Source organism: Carcharhinus amblyrhynchos, chromosome 16, assembly GCF_965287045.1.
Source record: "Carcharhinus amblyrhynchos chromosome 16, sCarAmb.v2.hapA, whole genome shotgun sequence".
NCBI lineage: Eukaryota > Metazoa > Chordata > Chondrichthyes > Carcharhiniformes > Carcharhinidae > Carcharhinus > Carcharhinus amblyrhynchos.
In genome coordinates, this window is record NC_137339.1 from 3,655,796 (window position 1) to 3,680,899 (window position 25,104).

General features: G+C 44.3%; 1 protein-coding gene across 4 annotated transcripts in view; it reads left to right on the forward strand.

Annotated features, from left to right (window-relative positions):
* LOC145353786 (death-inducer obliterator 1-like) overlaps positions 1 to 20,044 on the forward strand; it is a 120,810-nt gene extending 100,766 nt beyond the window's left edge. For all 4 annotated transcript variants that reach the window (XM_080204590.1, XM_080204591.1, XM_080204593.1 and 1 more), the window contains exons 14-17: positions 2,340 to 2,493; positions 4,079 to 4,168; positions 6,553 to 6,748; positions 15,965 to 20,044. In XM_080204590.1, coding sequence (XP_080060716.1) covers positions 2,340 to 2,493; positions 4,079 to 4,168; positions 6,553 to 6,748; positions 15,965 to 18,162 — 2,638 coding nt within the window. In that variant the 3' untranslated portion in view covers positions 18,163 to 20,044. The remainder of the gene's footprint in view (positions 1 to 2,339; positions 2,494 to 4,078; positions 4,169 to 6,552; positions 6,749 to 15,964) is intronic.
* Positions 20,045 to 25,104: the final 5,060 nt, after the last annotated feature.

The window sequence follows — 25,104 nt, forward strand, 5'->3', positions numbered from 1 at the left end:
CTTCTTGGCTCCTATATTTCTGCATTGAAAATCTGTCCAGTTAATAAAGGTAGAAAAAGTAATCCAGAAAATGACAAGCCAGTGAGTTTGATCTCAATTTCATGCGGAGTTAATGAACCCTTCCTGAAGATAATATGGAAATCTGAATAAAAAGTTAAAAAGGTAGCCAAAATGGATTAATGAAAGACAGGTCTTGCCAATCTAGGAATACCCAGTAGTGGGATAAAAGCAAATTACTGCGGATGCTGGAATCTGAAACCAAAAGAGAAAGTGCTGGAAAATCTCGTCAGGTCTGGCATCATCTGTAAGGAAAGAAAAAAACTGATGTTTCCCAGTAGTGGGAAGCTTTGGGAGCCATGAGTCCAAAGTCACCTGTTTCTCCCAAGTATGGTACACTCATGGCACAGATCACAAGACATTATTTGCTGAAACAAATATATCTCCTTTACATTTGAATTAATGCTAATTTGTAAAGGATTTATCAATATATATGAAGTAGCAAAGTTTGTCACTAAAGCCTTTCCAGTCTCTGGATCTATTGATTATCTCAGAGAGAGAAGAAACATTTTTCTTGCACACTAATTACTGGCTTTCTCTGAGGGCATGTCAGGAACTTAATAGGGATAAGGCAGTGGAAGTGGTGGACTTGGATTTCAGAAAGTCCTTCAACTCAGATCCTTTGAAAAGGCTGCTGCTTGAATGAATAGGTATCTGGCTGGCTGAACATAAGGGGAAATGATACAGGGATTGTGAGTTTAGGAGAATATTGGCAGTGGGATCACACATGTCTGTTTTGGGTGGTCTTGTTTAACACATTCTAAATAATCTGCAGTTAAGAGCCACAAGCACACTGGCTAAACTTGCAGATTCAAATGAAGATGGTAAAGCTGCACAGGGTAAGTTAAAGAAGAATTTGGGAATTGTACAGGCAGATGGTGAAATTTAATACAGAGAAATGCAAATTTCCTCTGAAAGGGCGAAAATATCCGGGAAGAAAGACTATTACTGACGTGGAAAGGCAATAATGCACGTGGAAGATTAGAGTTATACAGGTTCTGATTGTCAATAAATTGAATTATTGCAGCAATGCTTGATAGCATTTAATAATCAGTTGCTGAAAAGTATTAAACAGCCTATACTGAAGTAATATAGTGATGCAAACCTGCTACGTTATAAATCATTGCACTATATGCAGAATATTGTGTACAGTTATGATGACTATGGCACACAGAAAGCAAACCAGGCTGAATGGAGGGGCAGGAGTTGGAGAAGTAATATTGGAAATTGGGTAGGTACTCAGTGGATAAAACCAGGTTGAAGAGTCGTATGATATCTGTTTATCGGATTCTAAATGAATTGGACAGTGTAGATTGTTACGACTAATGCACCTCATCTGCAACTGTGGACCTTGAGGACCTGTCCTGTACTCAAAAGTGGGTTAAATTCAAAACTTATCTGACAGAAACATTGGGGTTAAATTTAATCTCGCAAGTCAAGAAAACAAGGAGATTGGATTTTAAAAAAAAGGTTTGCACCTTGCCTGATATCCCTCCCACTTACTTCAGTGGAGAGTAAAATTGAGAAGGATGCAAACCAATGTTGCACCTGATGTCAGTTTCACAATCAGTCACAGGTTAAAATTTGTGTCCTATATTTCAGAGTGAGTGGTCAGGATATAGAATAGATTCTTTCCTGCACCCCCCCCCACACACACACACACACACACACACACACGGCAAATAGTGGAAGCAGTTCGCAATGATTCATTCAGATGCTCATGAGATGTATTTGTTTCAACAAATAACATTTTTGGATCCACTGCGTGAGTAATCTGAAACATGATGTGTTGTGAATGTACCAAGCTTCAGAGGAACAGGTAACTTTGGACCCATGGTTCCCAAAGCTCCCCACTACTTAGATTTTCCTTACAATTGATTGTTGTGTTTAGTCAACAACTCCATTATTGTCATATCACATGACCATTGGGATGATAGATGGTGAACTAGATGGACCTAGGCTTTTCTTGTCCAGCAGTTCCTGTGTCCTAATCAGCATCTGAAAGGAGAAACAGTAGATTAGTATTTCACTGACACATCATTTCTCTATTGACTCTGTATTCTTAAAGACAAATAAAATCCCATTAAGAGGGCTCAAGTGGACCTCAAATAAATATTGTTAATTTTGAACATCCATCCTGGGTGTTACAGCAATCTAAGTTAATGTGGTTTCTAAAATTATTGGGGAAAATAGAATCTGGGTAAATGTTACACCAAACAAGCAGTTAGTGAGCTGGTGTTCCTGTTCCATTAGGTTTGTCTGACTGACACTTTCTGTTGCAGGATTTCAGAGGCAAAGACTCCAGCGGAATTAGATACTTCATTGTTCCTGTCTCACTTAGATGCAATTTGGAAAGGGTTTATCAATATGCATGGTGTAGCAAAGTTTGTCACTAAAGCCTATCCAGTTTCTGGATCTATTGATTATCTCATAGAGGTAAGAATAATTTTCTTCCCCCTCCCGCATTCCCTGGCAAATGTTCTCCCTTTTTCGGATGGCGTTAACTCATTGCTATGAAATTTCATAAGCAGCACTTTACTGAACTGACCAACCTTTCTGTCTTAGGCCTAGATAATTTGATTTGATGATGATCTAGACATAGGACCGTGAAGGATATCACTACCAGATTCTGTCCTATTGTGAACCTGTACTGAATACTCCACGGGCTGAATAATTAGCATTGATGAAAAAAAAACACTCGAGACTGCATCTAGCCATTCCTATTGGAAATTGTGCCTACACATTATAAGAGCATGCTGGCCTTGAGGGATCTCCTGATACAGTTTTGTAACTGCTTGATGTACTGCAATTTGTGCATACTGCTGGTTTTAAGTCTACTTAATTATTCCTAGCAAGTATATTTTACGCTAAGAATTGGGGAGTCAGGAGCTGGGAAGTGAATCAGGTCATGTTCAACATTGTAAAGCCAACAATGGGGCACGCACACACATGAATCACAAGTGAACTCTTCTACTTGTAGCTGTGGAGCCAGAAGAAGCTTTAAGGGTGTTTTTCACAGTGCACAGGAACAGATATGAACAGTGTTTGCTCTTTAATTAAATATGGAAACTGAATTTCAATTCAAATACATCACAAGTGTTTATGTTTAGGATAGTTTACGATACAGAGTCCAGGAATTGATTGAAGTGATAAAAGTGTCACTCAACAGTGTTTCTAAAATATTATTTTCTGTTGTTTGCTGGCAAGATGTCATAGCAAATAGTCTGCTGTGTTCAACTATGGAACTTTAAAATTTTGATATTTTCCCAGGTCCTTTGAAGTGTAGTGTTTTTTTTAATTAACCTTAATTAAGTTATTTTTAAAAAACTTTTCCTGTAATGAATCTTGATTTTGGAACCCCCCTGTCAGGGGTTTTAGAAATTAAGACTTTAAATATGTTTCTTTTATTATAGTTTAAAACCAAATGAATGCAAAATGGCCCCAAGTAAGAGGGAAGTACTGGACCAATGATAATTTAAAAAGTAATGATAACGTTATTAACCATCATCCTGAAACACTTCACTTTTCATATTGTCTCAGCTGACTCTTCTCAACTCTGATGTTAAAATAACACCTTTTGTACATTTTGTTGTCCCCAAGAAACAAAAATCCTTCATCACATTTGTATTAGTTATTGTCATCGATTTTGAGAGATAATTTTCTCGGTATATTTTTCACCAAAAGGTGGATTTCGTAAAGCCAATAAATATTAGCTAGTTTCCATAATTCCAGTGGTTTTGGATGTAATGTTGGTATCAGGTGAGGGGAGCAGAGAAATAGCTTCACAGGTACAGCAAAGGTCTGAGGTGGTCATTTTCTGCTTAGTCGTAATATAGGTGTTATTTTGCCTTCTATTTGGGTTTTCTATCTGTGATTTTTATGCCAACCTCAACTTGTCTTAGCATTTTTAGTAAATTTAAATTTTTTTTTGAATGCTATAAACTACTCTGATCGTAGTATTGAGTTTATTATTTCCCTTTGCATTTTTTTTAAAAATGTTACTATTTGTGTGTATTCTTAGGATTTGCCAGATACAATTCATATTGGTGGCAGGATTTCACCCCACACAGTCTGGGATTATGTAGGAAAACTGAAGTCATCTCTTTCCAAGGTATTGTACTGTGATTTAATCAGCCTCATAGTTATAATTCATTTTTAAAAATTATGCAAAATTCATCATATAATTTTGTTTTCACTCTATGATTGGGAATTTGCATGTCTTTATAGTTCCATTCATTCTTTGATATCATCTGTCATTCTGAAAAGTTTAGTCTTAAATATAATCATTTCATCTTTCTGTTGCAAGTAAGTTATTCAGACTTTCCAGTTGATGTTAAAAACACCCATTCAACAATTTCTGGATTATTCTCTTCTGTCAAACAGAGTGAGCCAAAAGCATTCTGTGCATATCATCAATTCCACTGCTCCTGACTAGAGAAACTAGTGCACAGATTTAAGATTGTAAGATTACCTTTGTAATTAGAAATTGCCAACAGCAGACTTGCAAAATAATTTATTTAAACTGACCCAGTTACTGTGAATGTATTGCAACTACATTTGACCTAACAGAATAGCTACGTGTAACAGCATATTGCAACCACTGGTCAGATTTTAAATCCCACTTTACAGCAGAATTTTTCTTGTAAATATCTAATCTCTGCTTTGTAGCCAAGGTGCATTTTGCAACCCTCTGTGCAGATATTTGTCAACAGTTTTCATGATGAAGGAACTTTTTATTAACTTTGGAGAATATAAAGAATGTTTTTGTAATAATATATTCCAAATGAATGTCCAGAATTCTAAACGCATTTAAGAAAAAATAACCAGAACAATTGTCTCTGGTCCTGCTGCAATTTCCTGTGTGCGTGTTTGTTTGTATACATCTGTAGCAAATCTTCTCCCATCAGCAATTAACTGTTACTGATTCTCTAAGCATAGTGACTTCAAATACACAGCATATCTGCGGTATTTGAATGCACGAGAATACCATTGTGAACCAAAATAGTAGGTTCATTTGTGGGACCAGTGTCAAAAAATTTAGAAGATATATACTTAAGTGCCAAACTGGCATTCCCAAGTAATGGTTAGTAAGTGTGTACTGGTTATTTGACAAAGCTACTGCGTGATTTCATGAGATTATCAAAATATGGATCTGAAAAGTTGTTATATATGAAATCAGTCTTGGCTGTTGGTGTTAGCTGATTTTTATCGACATGTATTTGCATTTATATAGCACCTTTAATATAATAAAATATTCTGAGGTGCTTCACAGGAGTAGCTTGCTATCAGTATGCACTGGAAACTATATCAACTCTTCCACCTGTAGCTTAACTAATTTAATGAACTTCAAACCTTTGCAAGCTGGATGAAATCATGTGGAACTGATTCAGTGACTGGCTATCGAGCTTCCAGAGCTGCTGTGTTGAGGCCCAAATGGAGCTGATCACACCAAAAGCTATGAAAGCCACCTCATGAATATCACTTAAATATGTGACCTCTGCCGCTTAGGGCTGGTGCACAGAATACAGTTGCATAGAGGCTCGCTGAAATTCATGAGCCTGCAACCATTAAAGGGCTGCAGCTTACATTTAAAGGGATGCACCCATTCAAAGGTAAGTGGTCACATGTAGGAATCGATCTTGTTGATGCCTTTTGGAAGGCTTTGGGTTGCTTTCTAATACTTGAGTCCAAAGGCTATATGGAGATAAAAAATAAATACTGGCAGTTGAAGTAGTGCAGATGTTAATGCGGGTCATGGTGCTGATTGGGTCACTGCAGTGTGAAAAATGGGACAGAACTATTTGTGCAGGACCAGATTAATCACTTCAGTCAATCAGATCACTGGAGCACAAAACCCCCTGACTGCAAGTTGCATGCATCCATTTTTTCCTTTCTCACCCAACTCTGGGAGTGGCCACAGGAATTAACTTGCTGAATACTGCTTGCTACTGATGAAATAAGCAACTGATTAACAAAACTACTGGAGAAAAAGTATTGGGGATAAGCTCGGAATAACTGCAGAAACGAATTCCATGCTCAAAATTTAGATCAGGTCTTCAAACCTCGACCATGAAAGCTCCCCAACACGCATCTTACCTGGACAAACACTGCTAAGAGACAGCTCGGACAAACGTGTATAATTGAAAGGATTTGACTTGTGGGGGCATGCTCACTTCAGCAGTGCAGCCTGATAATTAAAACTTATTTTGGCAAGGCACATTCCCAACTTTGTGCTCATATGTGACCCAGTAGAGTTGGCAGGCAGTCATATTTTGGAGATGAACTTGAGCTGAGGTGCAGATCAGCCAAGCTCCTGTTGAATGATGGAACAGGCTCACAGGGCTGGATGACCTCCTGATCTCCTGTATATAAATGTTGAGATTTGGTGGGAAAGGGCAGTCCAAGTGGTGATGTAGCTACTGTTAGAACTGTAACTGTGGTCTAGCTTTTGTTTTAAGTGTTTTTTGTTTTTGTTTCTTACCGTGGTAATTGCAGGAAGTCTGTCTCATTCGTTTTCACCCAGCCACGGAGGAAGAGGAAGTCACCTACATCTCGCTCTACTCCTATTTCAACAGTCGGGGGCGCTTCGGCGTGGTGGCAAATAACGCCAGACACATCAAGGACCTCTATCTAATTCCACTTGCTGCTAATGACCCGATTCCCTCCAAATTATTACCTTTTGAGGGCCCAGGTAAGAGCAGATTATTTAGAAACATGAGTAGCAAAATGCAAGTTAAACAACTAAAACATTCATAGATAACCTGGCAACACTGCTATAATGCATACACACTGTACTAACACACAGCTATATGATATACCTAGGTGTCCCTGTATGGTGGCAACTCTTTACTGGGGCAGAAAGACCTCTTTCAAGGTATTTTCTCCCCTGTTCAAGAGGGTTTTTTTCTGCAACATTTGTGAGAACTCTGAATCCCTTTCTCTGTTGTGCATGTGAACCCACTATATTTGATACCCTTCTCCTACCATCATTTGTGGGAAGCCAGGCTTAATACCATTAAAACTGACAAGTGGGTGTAATGTTGACCACATTTGGAGGGGGTAGGCAGGAGGGGCCACATGCCAAAGTGATGTGGTTTCAACTCTTCGTCTTTTCCCCCTATATTCCTCTCACCTCACCCAACAGTACAGATTAGATGTCTGAAGCATTATCCAGAGGATACAGATGCGTCTCCCAGTGTTTTGTAGCAGCTTACACACTAATAGTTAAACCCATTAAGTATGTAAGTAGTATCTTCCCAGTAATGTGTGGAATCTATAAGTCGTATATTTGCACAATGACATGATCACAATTGACATTGTTGTATAATCACCCTCTGGTATCGTGATTTGCTACACCACTAATTAAATGAGTTCTGAAAACTAAACAAATGATCGTTACAAACTGTAACGTGATTATAGAAAATTGAGGCTTGCAGTACTGAATGATACTTTCAAAAGCAGTTTGCTATAGGAACTGCCTGAGTATTTGATGTTGTCAGTCCAGTACTGAGAGAGGCAACCAGCCTCCAGATGCCTTTGCACATTAAAGGGGGACAAGTGTCATTTGAAATTCTTAGAACTTAAGAAATAGATTGAGCAGTCTTAGCTTCAAGCTTTTGATTTTTGGCTGATACTGAAGCAACTGGGGCAGCTTTGTGACATAAAGGTGAGTCCATTCAATTTGAAATGTCTGTCACATGTGTGGTAGCGACATTCCTGATAGAGGTTTAATTTAACATGAATTTACCTTGTGTTTCAGTTTATACATTTATTATCTATATATATTTACACAGAAAAGCAGTCTTTTTCTGGCATTCCATCGTATTATAGCTTTTCCAGGACAAGGCTTACAACCTGTCACTGTTATACACTTGTTTCAGAATTTTCTACACCCAAGACTGTTTTCTATTGGATTTTCGTTTAAATGATAAATTACTTTCCTCTAACTCATTGCAGCATCCATAGGGTTGGACTCAGATATGACAATCTCATTAATATTAATAGCACAATGCATTGAAGCATTAGAGTTTTGGAGAATTTAACAGGTATGATGTCCCCTTAAAACAGCTCAACTGCTTGGTTACAAATTTGCCCTTTGCCTATGGTTTTAAACAATTAAAATGCTTGAAGATTTTTAATTCATATTCCATGCATACATGTAACTTTGTCTCACAAGTGTGACCTTTAAACATAGGCAGAAGTATAAAATTTGGAGGTATAAAGCTTTCAGGTAATAGTTTTAACTGTCTCTGTATCAGAGAATATTTGTTCAGCCTCTCTGTGTACGTTTAGGGTTTTACTTTTATTTAGCGTCTTCTTTCCCGGAGCTGATTTCGACATTGGGTAGTTTCTGATATCCTCACTCTTGTATATTTTGTGTACATTTTTTTTTGTTTTCAGTATTGTAACTTTATTTTCATCATTACTATTATTAATAAAGTTATTTCCAGAACATTGCATTTGGGATTCTTGTGAGTTTGAAGTTTTCAGCAGTGGAGGTTCAGCACAAGACACCATGACAGCATTCAGTGGGTTTGAATCCTGGACCCTTGACAGTGTGTAAACTTCAGCGCTTTTAAAGGGAGAGTGTGATTCAGCAGCCAGCATCATGATGGGGTTTGTTGCAGTCTGGAGTCTGCATTTTTCCTCTTTTCAGCATTCAGTGTGGGGAGACTCCTGCATACTTTACCTTTGCAGTGCTGGATGTCAAATTCAGTCCCTGCTCTTTTTTTCATTGGTCATGGTGAATGTGGATTCAGTGTCTGCAGGTAACAGTTCGCCACCTGTTCTTAACATCTGGGAGATTTAGTCCTGCCTATTGTTCATTTCAGTTGTATTATCTGTCTATAAAAATTAATTCCAGAGAGTTTCCATTGGTACCACTTTCTAATAAGTTCTCATTTGTTTTAATGTATAAATTACAACAGAATGACACATTAACAGGGTATCATTTTTGGTTTAATTCCTAGGATCTTGCATTCTGTCCCATTTTATACTCCCTGTTCTAATGTTCTCTGCAGCTGTATGACTAGAATCCATGATCAATGGGACTGCTGCCAATTTTTCTTTTCTCTAGTACTATTCGTGCATCCTGCATTTTGCTCTTACCTCTGAATCTAATTCAGAACTTCTCCCTTCAGAGCAGTTGATTGGGTTAGTTTCAACTCAAAGGCTGACCTGGAGGTTGGTGCTGTACTACTGAAGCAACCACGCTGTCATTCAATGTTCAGTGTTGTGTGATTTGCAACTAGTTTTAATATGCCTTTGGCTAAAGTGTGATCAATTCTGCTAACCCATATATTGTTGAGTGAAACTAGGTTCCATATATTAGCTGAACAGTTTTTTATCCCTTCCCTTAATAACACAAGAATGTTTAGGAAATTACCTCTAAGCTACCATATCTGCTCCTTTTGATTAATATGTCCCATCCACCCTACCTCAGCTTTGGAAGCTAAACAAATTGTCAGCTGCAACAGCAGTTACTGATAACTTATTAAAGTCTAAAGCATTATCTTAACAGGCCAGCAGTGTGTTCTCTGCAATAGGTAGTGATTTTGTTTCATTTGTTCTTGGGTTGTGAGTAACACTGGCAGTGTAGTATTGCACAGCATTAAGACTCTGCCACTATAGTTTGGGAATTGGACTTATATGTAGCAAAGCTCCCTTTCTCTGAGATTATTGGGCTTTTACAACCTACTGCAGCATACAAACGTATGAATTATGAGCAGGAATAAGCCATTTGGCCTCTTGAACTTCCTCTGCCATTCAGTAGTATCATTTCTGATCTAATTATGGTCTCAACGCCACTAACCTGCCTATTTCTGATACCCTTTGACTCCCTTGTTAGTCAAGAATCTCTACCTCTGCCTTAAAAATATTGTTCCCTTGCTTCTACCACTCTCTGGGGAAGGGTTCCACTGACTTGTGACTCTCTGAAAGAAGCAAGACACTCAGTTCAAGGACAACTTATGGATGGGCAATAAATGCTGGCCAGCCAGCAATGCCCATGTCTCACGAATGAAATGACTAATAAAAGAAAACTTTTGCCTCATCTCTATCTTAAATGGGAGACCCTTTATTCTTAAACTGTGACCTCTAGTTCAGATCATCAGTGCCAAAGGATTAGAAATAATCACATAATTAGGGTGTGCTTAACAATGTCATTTTTAACTGTGCTTATTGTGAGAATTCACAGTAAAATGCAGAACTGAATTTGTATGGTAACCTAAGGTAGAGATCATGAGTTTTGTTTTAATTAACATCCTGTTTTTTTAAATTGCTTTGTCCTACAATAATCAGTAGAAAATTACTTTCAGCACAATTACTTTTAACATGCAGACAATTACTTTTAACTCAAAGACACTTCAATAGGTAAATGCAACATCCAGTTTGCTCATGATCCTACAAATGGGAAAAGAAACAAGCTAAATGACCAATAAATTGTTAATTTGTGGGGAATGTTGGCTGGAACACCAGGAAAACTCATTGATCTTCAAATAGCACCAAGGGACCTTATGTCCATCTGATGTGAAAGATTCAAAAATGACATGAATTCAGAATGTCAGAGGTATGTGTAAGTAAGAAAGGCAGAATTTTTTGTGGAACTTTCTTTTTCCATTGAGGGAGGGGTTATGGGAGAGTTTATAAGGAAGGTCAGTGAAATAGAATCTGAACATGGTTTCCAGAGATATAGCGTGAGCAATTATTGCAAAGGATTGCCTCCCCTTAGTGAGTCCTTTTGTTTCTGAATCCTTTGGTTCTTACAAAATTAACATTCAATCTGGGCTTATAAACCATGATTAATGAGCTAAGCAAAGTAGAATGAAACCATAAGCATCTATAAACTACCATCTGCCCCCAGCCCCATTGCTGTCAAAGCCCATTCTTTTATTATCTCTAACTTTGACTTCTCCAAACAGTTCTGCCTCAACCCTCCACAAAGTAAATCCATCCAGAATGGCTGTGACCTGGAGCCACTCTCTCTTCATCCCCTCACTCAAAGGCTCACCAGTTTGATTCCTCAGATGAGAGGGTTTTAAAGTCAAGTTTATTTATTTGTCACAAATAAGGCTTACATTAACACTGCAATGAAGTTACTGTGAAATTCCTCTAGTCACCACAATCCAGCATCTGTTCGGATCAATGCATCTAATCAGCACATCTTTCAGAATGTGGGAGGAAACCGGAGCACCCGGAGGAAACCCACACTGACATGGGGAGAATGTGCAAATTCCACAATGACGAACCTGGGTCCCTGGCGCTGTGAAGCAGCGGTGCTACAGTGCTAACTACTGTGCTACCATGTTGCCCTGTGGAGAGATTGAATAGAATGGGCCTCTACTCTCTGAAGTTTAGAGGAACGAAACTTGATCTCCTTGAAATGTGTAAGATTCTTAGAAAGGTTAACAGATGCTGGGATGTTATTTTCCCCTGCTTGGAAAGTCCAGAATTGGGGACATGGTCTGAGGATAAGGAAACATCCATTTTGGGCTAAGGTAAGGTATTCCTCCCTGAGAGCTGTGAATACTCAAGAGTTTGAGTATGTTCAAGCTGATAGATTCTTGGATATGGGGATCAGGCAGGAAAAAGTTGAGTTTGAGGATCAGGTATTAAATATCAAAGGGCTGAATGATCTACTGATCCTGTTTTTTATGTTCTAAGCTTCCTGTACTTCAAGTTCACATCAGAATTCAACACCCTATTTCTAATTGCACCTATTTACATTCCTTATGTTTCCTCCAACCCACCAGGTTTCTCCGTGTTCCCTTCTTATCTATCATTTTGCTACTTGTTCCTGTCCACTGGAATTCTCAGCCTACTCCCTCTACCAGAACCTTCAACTCTCAGCAATTTCTGCTCCATAGTCTCCACTTCTTCTCCATGAATGGAAATCACGTGGGGGTTTCCCTACACCTGAGAGAAGCCAGAACATTGCAGGAGTTGTATATCCGACTGTGCAGGGTCATTTTTAAAATTGGATTTACTCATGATGTGGCATTCACTTACTGAAGGGAGTGGAAAGAAGATCCAATGGCAACTTTCACATGAAATTGGATAAAGACAACTAACTCGGGCCTCAGAGAAAGGGAGGGATAAGGCGACTTGGTTAACTCTTTCAAAGAGTCGGCATGGGGCCCAATCGCCTCTGCCTGTATTGCATGATTCTAAAACTGGTTGTGCTGCTGGTCTGAATTCCTCTGAGATAGTCTAGCTCTGCCTTTCACTCTGTGTGGCCATCTTTACTGCCTGTGTAACCTGACAGTGCAAGTGTTCTGCTTGACCCTGAAGTCCCAGTAAGGACATCTGTCACCCCCTCCCCCCTCACATACATGCACGCAGGGCAAGAGTCCATTCGCAGGTCTGTGACAGCTCACCGAGAGTGCATGGAGGGATGGGCTGGAGCTGAGGCTGGTTGGTGTTGTGGGGGCTCTTGCTAGTATTCAGCCTCGGAGAAATCCTGCCTTGGGACTCGGCGCGCTGGGACCTGCCAGAGGCTAATTTGCCCTTGTCAGTAAGGAAGTCGAACATAATAAAGAGTTAAGGATGTACGGGCACTGGAGTAGATTACGGAAATAGATTTGAGAGGGAGAACTAGTCAGCATAAATGAATCCCTGTCAACAGGCTTTTCTGTGTTGTGTCAAACTGGATTTAAAACAGAATGAGCGGCGGAATTTGAGCAGTTTAAATCGACAATGTACTTAAAATATACTTGTCAAAGAACAGCCCATCTGTGATTTCTCCCCCTAGCAGCAGCTCAAAAACACACACCATGAAATCCGCCTCGGTGGTCTTCACGCTATGGGGGAGAGTCTGAAGAACAGTCTCCAATATTGCTCCTAAGGGCGCCTGCAGCTTTCTGGTTGAAAATGTCACCGCTACTCTGGCTGAGAACAGGCTGCAGTCAATGACGTGTAGGAAGTAGGGCTGATTCCACTCCAGATCTTCGGTGCCACACGAGGAGGCCATTCAGCCCTGGTGCCTGTGCAGACTCCCACTCCCCTGCTCTATCCCACCTCCTCCACATTGCTGCTTGAAATTGAATCGGCTTCCAGCAGCAGCCTTTCAAGCAGTGTATTCCAGATCACAACTCGCCACATACTCTGCCACCTTGTACCATTTACTTCAAAAAAAAAGTAACAGTTTGATAAATTCTAACTGTGTTGCCCAAGTGCGACTTTCTCTCGCAGGCTGCATAGTTACTGTTGCCAGTAAATTAATGTCCTGTCACAAACAAACCACCCCCCGACCCCCACCCCTTTAAAAAAAAAGGTCGAATGTTAAACTGGTAAACTTGAATCAGAACTGGATTCTCTGGTACCGGCTTCAGTTGAGCGAAAGATGGGATGTTGGAGGAAAGTTTCTGCAGCCTGGCCTCTGAGCTGGCGGAGGGGGAAGCAGAGCTTGCTGTATCATTCTGTATCGGGATGATCTCTGCGGCTTTGGAGCATTTCATCGGCAAACTGAACTTTTAAACACTGAAATTGTTCCCTAGTTTGTACAAGTGCAGCACGCTACAACATCATCATAGAGGCAGTTTTCAGGGTGTGAGTGGGGGGAGGATGTGTGTGTGCGTGAGGGGGCTGTGTGCGTGTTGGGGGGGGGGCGGGGGGGCTGTATTGGGAGAAATGATACCCTTGTCAATGCTACATTGTAGAAGACATTGTGTCTGTCCCCCTGAACGAGTTCCTCTCGATGGGATTCCCTGTCCACAGTGACCCAGTGCCCCTGAGCCGTTCTTGGTCCAGGAATGTTAAAGCAGGGTTGGGCTGTGTAGATACAACATTGACTCTGCCTTATGGGATCTTGCTGTGCGCAATTGGCCTTGAGAGTTCCCTGCATTCCAACAGTGACGACTTAATTTTGTAAAGCGTTTCGAAGCGGTCCTGAAAGAAGCGATGTAAATATTTTCCTTTTAAATTAAAAGAACCCACTGTTTATCCTGGTGGGTAATGAATTAGCACCGAGATCAGCCGCTCACTGATGATGAATATTTGTTGAGTGTTTTCCCGGAAGCTTGGAGCTGTGAGGACGCGGACAACCTGCAGGCTCCGAGCTGAGGTGGACATTCTCGGGGATTGAGGGAATCCTCTGCATTTATCAAGCTGCAACGTACAGACACCCCACTCAGCCTGAGCAAGAGAAACACAGCATCCCAGCTGGGTTCCAGGATCGCTCCCAACCTGTTCTGTTTTAATCTACTGACTGGTTAACTAGTTCTAAAAGTAGAAGCATTTAAAATAATTCTTTTCTCAGCGAGTCCCAAACTTCAAGCAATCAGCAAACGTTACAGATCAGAGGTGGAAACCGTTTGAAATGATGCGAGTTTTCAGGGAGAATCCACAACTCCGGAGGCTCAAGGCCACTCCGTCCCTCTGCAGCCACTGTCCCCAACCCCCCCCCCCTCCACGTTCCCCTCCATTCACCCGCCATTCTCTACCCCAATGTTGTCTTCCCCAACACCCCCTCAGCCCCTCCCCACCCCAACTCTCACCCTCCTCCCCACTCAACCTCACTCCCTTCCCACCCCAATTCTCACCCTCTCCCCACTCCTCACCGCCTCACTGACCCTCACCGCCTCCCCACCCCTCACTGCCTCCTCACCCCCACCTCACACTCTCCTCACCCCATCTCTCACCCCCACCGCTCCCCGCCTCTCATCCCTCACCTCCCCGCCTTTCACCCCCTCTCCTCCCCACCTCTCACCCCCTCCCCTCACCGCCTCACCCCCTCCCCTCACCGCCTCACCCCCTCCCCTCACCGCCTCACCCCCTCCCCTCACCGCCTCACCCCCTCCCCTCACCGCCTCACCCCCTCCCCTCACCGCCTCACCCCCTCCCCTCACCGCCTCACCCCCTCCTCTCACCGCCTCACCCCCTCCTCTCACCGCCTCACCCCCTCCTCTCACCGCCTCACCCCCTCCTCTCACCGCCTCACCCCCTCCCCTCACCGCCTCACCCCCTTTCCCTCCCCTCGCCCCTTTCCCACCTCCTCATCCCCTTCCCATCCCCACCCCAACTCTCACCCCCTCCGTTCCCTCACCCTCTCCCCATCTGCCACTTTCCTTCCCACTTCAACCCCACCATTCCCACCCTTTTCCCCATCCCACTGTAACCCAACACTCACATGTCTCTCACTCACCCTTCCCTCATTCCACAATCATCCTTCATCCTTGTTTATTCCTCCCCCAGATCCCGATTGCAACCAACTAGCCATCTTCTCCATCTGCTCCCTTCTTTCTCATCCCACCTCCCTCATCCTCTACCTCGGCTCCCTCTGCCCTCGGCCCCCTCTGCCCCTTTCTCCATGCACCCTCAACCTCCTTTTCTCCCCCTCAACCTCCTTTTCTCCCCCTCACTCTCCTTTTTTTCCCTCCCTCACCCTCCTTTTTCCCCGCCCACCCTCCTTTTTCCCCCCTCACCCTCCTTTTTCCCCCTCTCCCCCACCCTCCTTTTTTCCCCCCTTACCCAGTGGTTTGTTACTATGCTGCACTTTGTAAGAGTCTGTCTTAGTCTTGGTGAATCTTGCCATTGCCCTTTGTGTTCAGTTACGGGAGAGGGGTTATGTATTTTCAGTAAGGACTCCCACTCTCATCACTGTTGACTTCTCTCATTGATTCCCCTGGTTTATACAGAGGGAAGATCAGCCCAGGTAAATGGTTTATTCAGCAAGTGGGTCTGGTTCTGATTTTTGCCTCTGGATCTTTAGCCTCAGGGGTGTCAGAGAATCACTTTCTGTTCCCCCTGTTGTGGGGTGTAATCTGGATTGAGTGTGGTGAGGGAATGTTCGCTACCTCTCTAATTGGGCTTCATTTGTGTTAAAATTCTAGCATTTTATTCACCAGAATTTTCCTTTGTGTCTTTCTTGTCCTGATCCTCCTCTCTCTCTCTCTCTCTTTGTCTCCCTCAGGGTTGGAGAAGAATCGTCCCAGCCTGATTCTGGGTTTGGTGATCAGACAGAAGGGAAAGCGACGACTGCAGGATCCTGAAGCTGCCAGTGTGTCTGAGACTGAGAAAGCAGAGAGCACAGCAGCAGAGGAGAAGAGGGGCCGATTGTCCGTGCCGGAGGAGACGGAGCAACGTTACCCAGTGCCGCCTGGCCTGGGTGCCAGAGAGGCCAAGGCGGGGAAGGGCCCCCTGCTGTCTGGTGAAGGGGCTGTGGCTGCCACTCCTCCCGGCTCCCCTCCTCCTGAAGCGGAGGGGGAACCTCACCCAGCCCCTCCCAAAGTCAGCAGCAGCAAGCCCACCTCAGCAGCCCCCAGCAAAGTGGCCAACCCCCTCCAGCACATCCTTCAAACCCTCTTCGGAGGCAAGAAGAGTTTTGACAAGGCGAAGAACTCTCCCGATTCCCCTAACTCCATGCCGGAGCCCGAAGCTGCCTCTTCCACCCCACTCCTGGACCCCATTGTCCAGCAGTTTGGGCAGCTGAAGGAGGAGAGAGCCAGGCCGGAGGTTCCGGACGATGACAACCGTCCCTATGACCCGGAGGAAGAGTACAAGCCCGAGGCGGAGAAGGTTTATGACCTGGAGGATGCTTACGATCCAGCGGATGAGACCATTCTGGAGGAAGCCATGGTGCCTGTGGGCAGTGAGGCAGGAGCAGAGCCCAAAGCCCGGGGCATGGCCAGTGAGCTCTACCTCACCTCCCTATCCGCCTCCTCCTCACTCCAAGAGCAACAGAAGATGTTGGAGACTCTCAATCAGCAAATAGAGGAGCAGACCAGGCAGGTGGAGGAGCAGGAAGAGGCTCTGAGGCAGCAGAGGGCAGCGGTGGGGGTATCTATGGCCTGTTTCTCTGTCTCTGATGCCCTGATGTCTCCGCCACCCAAATCCTCCTCATTCAAGCCTGACCTGTTTGACGTGCCAGAGGCCAGCACTGGGCAGCTGCCAGGACCTGACCCATCCGCCCCCTCCCAAATGATTGACCAGAGCAGAGACCCCCGGCAGGCAGCGGTGAGGAGACTGGCCCCCAGCCCAGCCCAACCCCCCCGAGGCCCGGCCCCGGGGGACAGTGCAGCCACCCCAGCCGACCAGCCACTGACCCCAGTCTACAACCCAGCCCTCCCTGCTACTTACCACAGCCCCAGGCTGCAGGAGGTGGCTGCTCCGGAGACCCCCGGGGAGGGGGCCACCCCCCTGCAGCCCACTCCCTGGGGGGGTGAGGAGGGCCGGGCTCCAGGGGAGATTGCCCAACCCCCCAGGGTGCAGGAGGCGGCCGGTGCTCCCCTGACACAGCCCCCAGCCCCAGGGGAGCAGGGCCAGGCCTCTCCCAAAGTCTTGTTACCCACTCCGGTCCTACCCTCCCTGCTGGGACCCTCTTACCCCGGGGACTCCCCTGCCTTCCCCTCCCCTCCGCGGGGCTTTGGGAATCCTGGGGACGGTTTCCATCCTGGCAATTTGCAGCAAGGTTTGGGGCAATTCCCAACTTTCCAGCACTTCCCCCGGGAGCAGGGACCCTCCTTCCAGGCTCCCAAACCTGTACCCCTCTTCCCCAGGGGGGCTCCTGCCCCCCGCTACCGTTTCCAAGGGCAGCCCCTCCCAGGATTCAGTAATCAGCCTCCCCATCCCATGGGAAACCATTCCCCATCCCAACAGGAACTGCCCTCGGCTGCTCCCCCCACCCCCGCCCTCAAACCCCCGGAGCCGGAGAGACCCTCCCGCCTTCCCAGCCCGGATTCCCGGGATAGGGAGCGGGACAGGTTCCGGAGTCACCCCGGGAGGCAGCGGGGGGGCTACCGGGGGGGCGAGCGCTCTGACTGCCGCTATCCCAGCGAGAGATTCCGCAGGGGGGCAGAGGACAGGCGGAGAGAGCGGGAGAGGGACCGGGAACGGAGCTGGAACCGGGATCGGGACTGGGAGAGGAGCCGGGACAGGGACAAGAACCGAGAGCGGGAGCACGACAGAGACAGACACAGGAGGAGAGAGAGGGACAGAGGGCGAGACAGGGAGAGAGAGAGGAGCAGAGACAAGGACAGAGACAGGGGTAAAGATAGAGAGCGCAGAGAGAGGGAGCGCAGGGAGGAAAATAAAGAGCAGGAAAAGGACAAGAGTGAGGAGAGTAAAAAAACAGAAACAGCCGCCACAGCCAGCAGCAAACCCGGATCCTGAGGCAGAATGAACCTGTGAGAAACTGCACTGACACTCAGGGAGGGAGCAAGAGGGAATCTGGGGCCTGACTCCCTCCCAGATAGATTTTATACTCCAGTTGACGGTTCTACATTATTCCCAGTCCCTGGCTGATTTGGAAACTCTTTTTTGAAGATGTGACTTTCTCACCGAGTTTGATATGGAAGCAGATTGACCCAGAGTCTCTCAGGCAAAGCTCCTCACAATACCTGACTCTCTGCACCCTGAGACTGAGCGGCTCTGTCATGTCTCACAAGTTGGATATGTAGTTTTTTTTATATATATAGTGACTGTCCCTGTAACTGAAGCTTTGACTTAGTGACAGGAATGCAATGTAAACTCGGCTGTTTCTGTGGCGTGGCGGGGGAAGATGTTCTTCACTGGCAAGAGCATGGATGTGGGAGCAGTGCCCCCGAGTGATACTGTCCATGGACACAGCTCTGTGCTGTGTATGAGACACTGTGAGAGGCTGTGTTTGTGTATGAGAGACTCTGTATGAGACTGCGTATGAGACTGTGTGAGAGGCTGTGTGTGTGTGTGTGTGAGAGGCTATATGAGAGAGAGAGAGACTATGTTTCTGTATGAGAGACTCTGTATGAGATTGTGTATGAGACTGTGTGTGAGAGGCTCTGTGTCTGTGCGTGTGACCAAGTGCGTGTGTGTATGACGGTGTGTGGGAGACAGTGTATTAGTGTGTGAGACTTTGTGCATTATGTGTGACCGAGTCTGTCTGTGTGTGTGTGTGAAACTGTGGGGGGGAGGCACCGCCACCACCATCATTCCGTGTCGATGCTCCTGTGCCAGATCGGCTAAAATGAAAATCCCATCACGCCTGGGTGTTGTTAACGGACTGGTTAAATCAGATTTGGGAGGAATGTGAAATGAAAGATGCTGCGAACACTGAACAGGTGTGGCAGCATCTGTGGAGAGAGAGTAACTGTTCCAGTGGCCCACAGACACTGCCAGAGCTGCCGAGTGTCTAGATTAAATTCAATGGTTTCCATTTGCAAACTGAAGATTGGATAGAATCTTTCTTTTTATATTTTGGGGAAATAATTGGGCGCAGCATCTGAATGAAATGTTCGCGCCGTTTAATGTTGATATAAAATTGTGGGTGAGAATGGGGAATCCCCCAGTTACCCAAGAGGGTCAAGAGAAACCCTTGGTTTGTATTATAGTTTCTTTTTTTAAAATTTACCGATCAATTGTTGTTATTTGACGAACGACTTCACTCTCTAACCATGGTTTCTGTGCTGGTGTAAGACAGTAAGGTCCCTAACTCCCTCCAAACCACATCCAGCTCCACAATCCTCTCTCCCTGTTCCGTCCCATCATTTAACCATCAGAAATTCTGGCCGGGGGGGGATGGGTTGTAATTCTGTTTATATAAAAATGCAACAAAGAGGCGAAGCTCAGGTAGAGGGACAGGAACTCTTCCTGTGGCAACAATGCACAAAGTTTCCAGTTGTTACTTTAATAAATAGGTTTGTAAAAGTCGACGAAAAAAATCAAATTTCCGTCAAGGGGAAACTCAGTGGTGGCAATTTGAATCTCTGGGGCTGCTGGACTCCCCTTTTTGTTACCTTCCCCAGAGGGGGCTTTTTCATTCTGCGGGTAATTATCCAAAATGAGAGCGATTTAGCGCCCCCCCCCCCAAAAAAAAACTTTAATCCTTACAGAATCTTTCTGTCTGCACTGAGCTCTTCCAATCTTGTAACTCGGTGTGATTCAGTGGCCTCGAGATACACTGACCTGATTATTTTTTAATACCATGTGTTATTTGAACCAACATACATTATCACTGGATGGATAGAAACCGGGTTTGATTTGCTTACGGGGGAAAATGTACAGTACAATAAAAAAAAACAAGGTAAAACCACGTCTGGAGTTTGATTTAACCTGAGGACTAACTGAGGGTTGTGTCATTTTTAGCAGCTTTCAGGAGGAACAGCTAATGGACTATCGGCCTCAGAAAACAGACCCCTTGAAATAATCTATCCATCCACCCCCTCCAATGGTGCAAAAAAGTGTCCTGTTCTCAGTCTGATTCTCAAAGCCAGAGGAGAACTTGGCACCACCTCGAGTTCAGACAGAGGGAAGAAAGTCAATCGCCTGGAGTAAGGGGGATGGTCAGAGATGTTAGGGGCAAAGAATTGTAGACAACATGATTGGTTGAAAGTTGGTGTGCTTTGAGAGCGCTCGGCTAAATCAGAGTAGGAGACACAGAGGATGTAACTCAGGTGAGGAGATGAAGGATTTGTGAGTGAAAATAGGAATGCAGATTTTTTGGGATAGTCTACAGGCAGCAGAGTTCTGTCAGGAGTTTAGAAGGTCAAACTCATTAGAGATCTCATCAAATGGAGGAATAGGCTGAATGGCCTACTGTTAATTTGTGTTGTGGTATAGATAGAAATGCAACTTGACTATTGATCCTGGTAAAACACAGGAGATGAACATAAATTCTGAAAGATGTGCTGGTTAGGGTTCATTGACCTGAACAGCTACGGATTGTGGAGACCAGGGGAATTTCACAGTAACTTCATTGCAGTGTTAATGTAAGCCTTACTTGTGACTAATAAACTTTATATCTTACAATAGATATGGTGGCATAGTGGTTAGCACTGCTGCCTCACAATGCCAGGGACTCGGGTTCAGTCCTGGCCTGGGGTCACTTCTGTGGAGTTTGCACATTCTCCCCGTGTCTGCATGGGTTCCCTCTGGGTGCTCTGGTTTCCTCCCACAGTCCAAAAATGTGTAGGTTAGGTGGATTGGCCATGATAAATTGTCCCTTCGTGTCCCAAGATGTATAGGTTAGCAGGGTAAATGTGTAGGGATTCTATGATACAATAATAGTTGAAGTTCTGCTAGCGTCCTAATGGGCCTGGCTGATAGCACAGGTTAAGAAATTTCATTCTGGCATTTTTAGAAGCAAAGTTTCAGGATGGAGCCAAGTAAAAAGACTAGTGCTGTCAGAGTTTAACTGGAGCCAGTTCCAGTACATCCATGGTTTGATGACTTGCAGTCACAATTGGTAGTAGAGGTGGAGAGAGATAACTGGGTTTCATCTATCTGCCCTTGCATTACAGCTAATTGCCAATAAACAGCATCGAGATGGTCCATTTTGATAGACGTTCCCTGATTTGTATTCAAATTCAATTTCTCCCGAGGCTGAAAGGTCCATCTGTTTCTTTCTCCCAGTTTGAACTTGACCAATAACAATTTGCTGATCAGTTTGTTGATTACATTTCATTGCAATTTGAATAAACCAAGAAGTGAGAAATTTCAATGTTTCTTCATAACAACTCACTAACCCATTCTAAAATTGAAATTTATCCTCAAAATTTCCCTTTTCTCATGTTAGCCCAGCTTCCATAACCTTCTCAATATGGTATAAATATTAAACCTATGCATGTTTCTGGTCAATCTTTGTATTGTAAATTCTTAATCCCATATTTATAATAAGGAGTCTTACAACTGTAGATTAAAATCCAACAGGTTTATTTGATAGCACGAGCTTTTAGAGTGCTACCCCTTTAGCGTTGATGCTACCAAATAAACCTGTTGGACTTTAACCTGGTGCTGTGAGACTTCCCACCCCAGTCCAATGTCAACATCTCCACAGCATCCATATTTATAATGGGAATTGGCCATGTAAACATGTCACACTATAATTAAACCCTCCCACCAGAAGAGGCACTGCAGAAATTACAACCTGTCTTTTAGGTGAGGACTGCATTCTGTCCTTCACCCATTAACCTTGTGAGAAACACTTAAAGACTGGTTCAATTTAAAATATTCTGCCAGAATTTAGGTGAATACATTAGTTTAAACTGCAGAATTGAAGATAATAAAAAATAATGGCTCTTTAGCGTGCTACTAATTAGGACACAAATTGTGCAATCTAACCAGTAAATTACACGGTTATACATACATATTACATATATCCTGAATGTGTCCACAATATGATTATTTTAAACATACTGAATTAAGAGTTAATTGAATAATTTATCTCAGCTACAGTTACTCTGAGAAAGGAACATAATATTCAGCTGGCTGTGTGTGGTTGAATAAAAACTTCTGTGATTTGGATGAAATTGTGATTTTTTTCAGGTCCCATGAGTCCCCCACTGACTGATTCTACACCCTGTTAATGCAGCATTAATTCTGCTAGATATCCTCACTGCCCCACTTCTGTTGTCATATCAAGACTTGAAGCTGGCCTCTGCGATTTATAATACGGGTGCAGTGTTGGGGGAGGGATGGCTCACAGTCATGACTTTAGGTTTGAACTGACGACAGAAATATGATTGCTATCTTGCAGCAAATTTAAGGAGCTAGGCACCAAATTGTAAAGCAAGGCTTCAAGGGGAGGGAAACTGGATTGTTTCCTGTGCTACTTGTCCAAGAGGTTCAGAGTGTCAGCATATGGTTGAAGTTTATCATCCTGAAGCAGTGGAATGAATTCTGGAATGAATTTTGGGATTTGGTATTGATGGTCATTCCTGCAGGTGGAGTTCACATTCTCCACAATCTTGAATGTACTTTTAGAAGCCCAATATCTCAATCAAGTGTGTTTCCATTGAACATTGCGCATGAGTGTGTACTGGAATTTGATTTCGTCAATGGGTTTAGGCAGACTGTAAAACATTTTAGTGAAATGAGACCGATTGTCAACCAGGAAATGGGTTTATTTATGCATGTGACTTGATGATGAACTGAATAACAATTTCACATTGAGATCCACCCTTTTTCTATCACTCATTCTAAAGGCAAAAAGGATTTACAACTTTCACGTCCATGGCTGACCTTACAGAATTCACAGAACGCTTGCTATTCCTCTCAAACTGCCCCATTACTAAAACTTGCCGATCAACCATCCCAGACGGGGAGAGGAAGATAAAAAAGCTTGATATCTACCTGAGCTATCAGTGAAGTGGACCCATTGTGGATGAGAAACCTCATTCTCTGGATGCAGACACTTCTCTGTCTCACACCCAATCTGAATTGTGAGGATATATCCTCATTAACATCTCAGTCAGCTTAGGATTTTGTGAAACTGATTCTGAGAATATAAATTATATATAATATGAATTAACCTATAAATTATTTTATATATTAATATAAATTAATCCGAAACCATTTCCACGTGAAATGGATTATGGGTAAAATGGCAGCCTATCGAATCTAATTTGGCCAAATGTAGCAGCTGTGAATCAGAAAATTGTGTATTCAACCCGCACTCCAGGCCAAAAATCAGCATTGAAGCTCCAACACAGCACTGAGGGAGCGCCGCACTGTCAGAGGGTCAGCGCCGAGGGAGCGCCGCACTGTCAGAGGGTCAGCGCCGAGGGAGCGCCGCACTGTCAGAGGGTCAGCGCCGAGGGAGCGCCGCACTGTCAGAGGGTCAGCGCCGAGGGAGCGCCGCACTGTCAGAGGGTCAGCGCCGAGGGAGCGCCGCACTGTCAGAGGGTCAGCGCCGAGGGAGCGCCTCACTGTCAGAGGGTCAGCGCCGAGGGAGCGCCTCACTGTCAGAGGGTCAGCGCCGAGGGAGCGCCGCACTGTCAGAGGGTCAGCGCCGAGGGAGTGCCGCACTGTCAGACGGTCAGTGCTGAGGGAGTGCCGCACTGTCAGAGGGTCAGTGCTGAGGGAGTGCCGCAAGTATGAGTTTTACATGTGTCCAGGATCAGAAGTCAACTGGAATGTTCTTTCCGAGAGGAGGTCGGCTGGTTGTAGAATGCTCCATATTTCCGGATTGAGACTGGCATAACCGGGGAAGGCACATCGAGTGAGCCAGTCTGAAGGCACAAGTTCCAACATTCCAGCAGTTGGCAGGTTTGGTGAGGGTCCAGGTTCTCCCTGCTGATGCCAGCTTGATGGAGAATAACACAGGTTGCTGCCTGGAATTCTGTCTATGTTGAACATCGAACAGTAACTGTTAGAATTCAGTTCCAACAGACAATATCACAATGCAGCTTCGGGGGAGCTCATGAGATGTACCTTCTCAGTGTTGGACACAGGAGACTTCAGGTTTAGTTAGGAATCAGGATTCCCTTTTTGGAGACACTGGTGCTGGGATAACTGACTGCCACTTTCCTTGTTGAAACCATGGAGTTTGACCTGCTAATTCTTCAGCCGTTAGCACCGTTACGGGAGATACAGACCCATAAAGATTTCCCTTTGATTGCAGTCAGCCCCATGGCCATTGTTGCTCAGCTGGAGACAGGTTTGTTGGTTCAGCAATATTCTATTTTTAAAGCACAGAAAAAAAAATGACTTTATAAAATAGTTCAGCTGATGAAAATTTTTTTTTTATCTTGCACATCTCACCTGTGACACCATTATTTTTTTCTCCCAATATTTTTACATCTAAACATGCTCCTGGAAGCCACAATCACATCTTCCTGTTTAAATTATCACAATAAAGAGGGTGCAGTTTCGATAGACTCAGGGCTCTGGGTTTCAGAATCAATGAGGGATCCAGGTATGGGAGGCACTGAGTATTCTGGGTACTGGGGCCTGTGAGCTCGTTGTTATGAACCCAGTTGATGCTATAATTGGACAGGAAGATTCCAGAGTGGAACTCTGGCATAACTTTTACTTTTTAAAAATAAAACTTGGAGACACAGAGTCACAGTGCTGCTAATTATAGAAACTAGAAGAAGTAAGCCATTAACCTCTCGAGCCTGCTCCATGATTCATTTTGATCATGGCTGACCATCGAATTCAATATTCTGACCCCCCTCCCTCCCATATCCCTCGATCCCTTTAGCCGCTAGAGCGAGATCTAATTTTTTTCTTGAAATCAGAATGTTTTGGCCTCAACTACTTTCTGTGGGAGTGAATTCCACACATTCACCACCCTCTGGGTGAAGAAATTTCTCCTCACCTCAGTTCTAAAAGGTTTACCCCTTATCCTCAAACTGT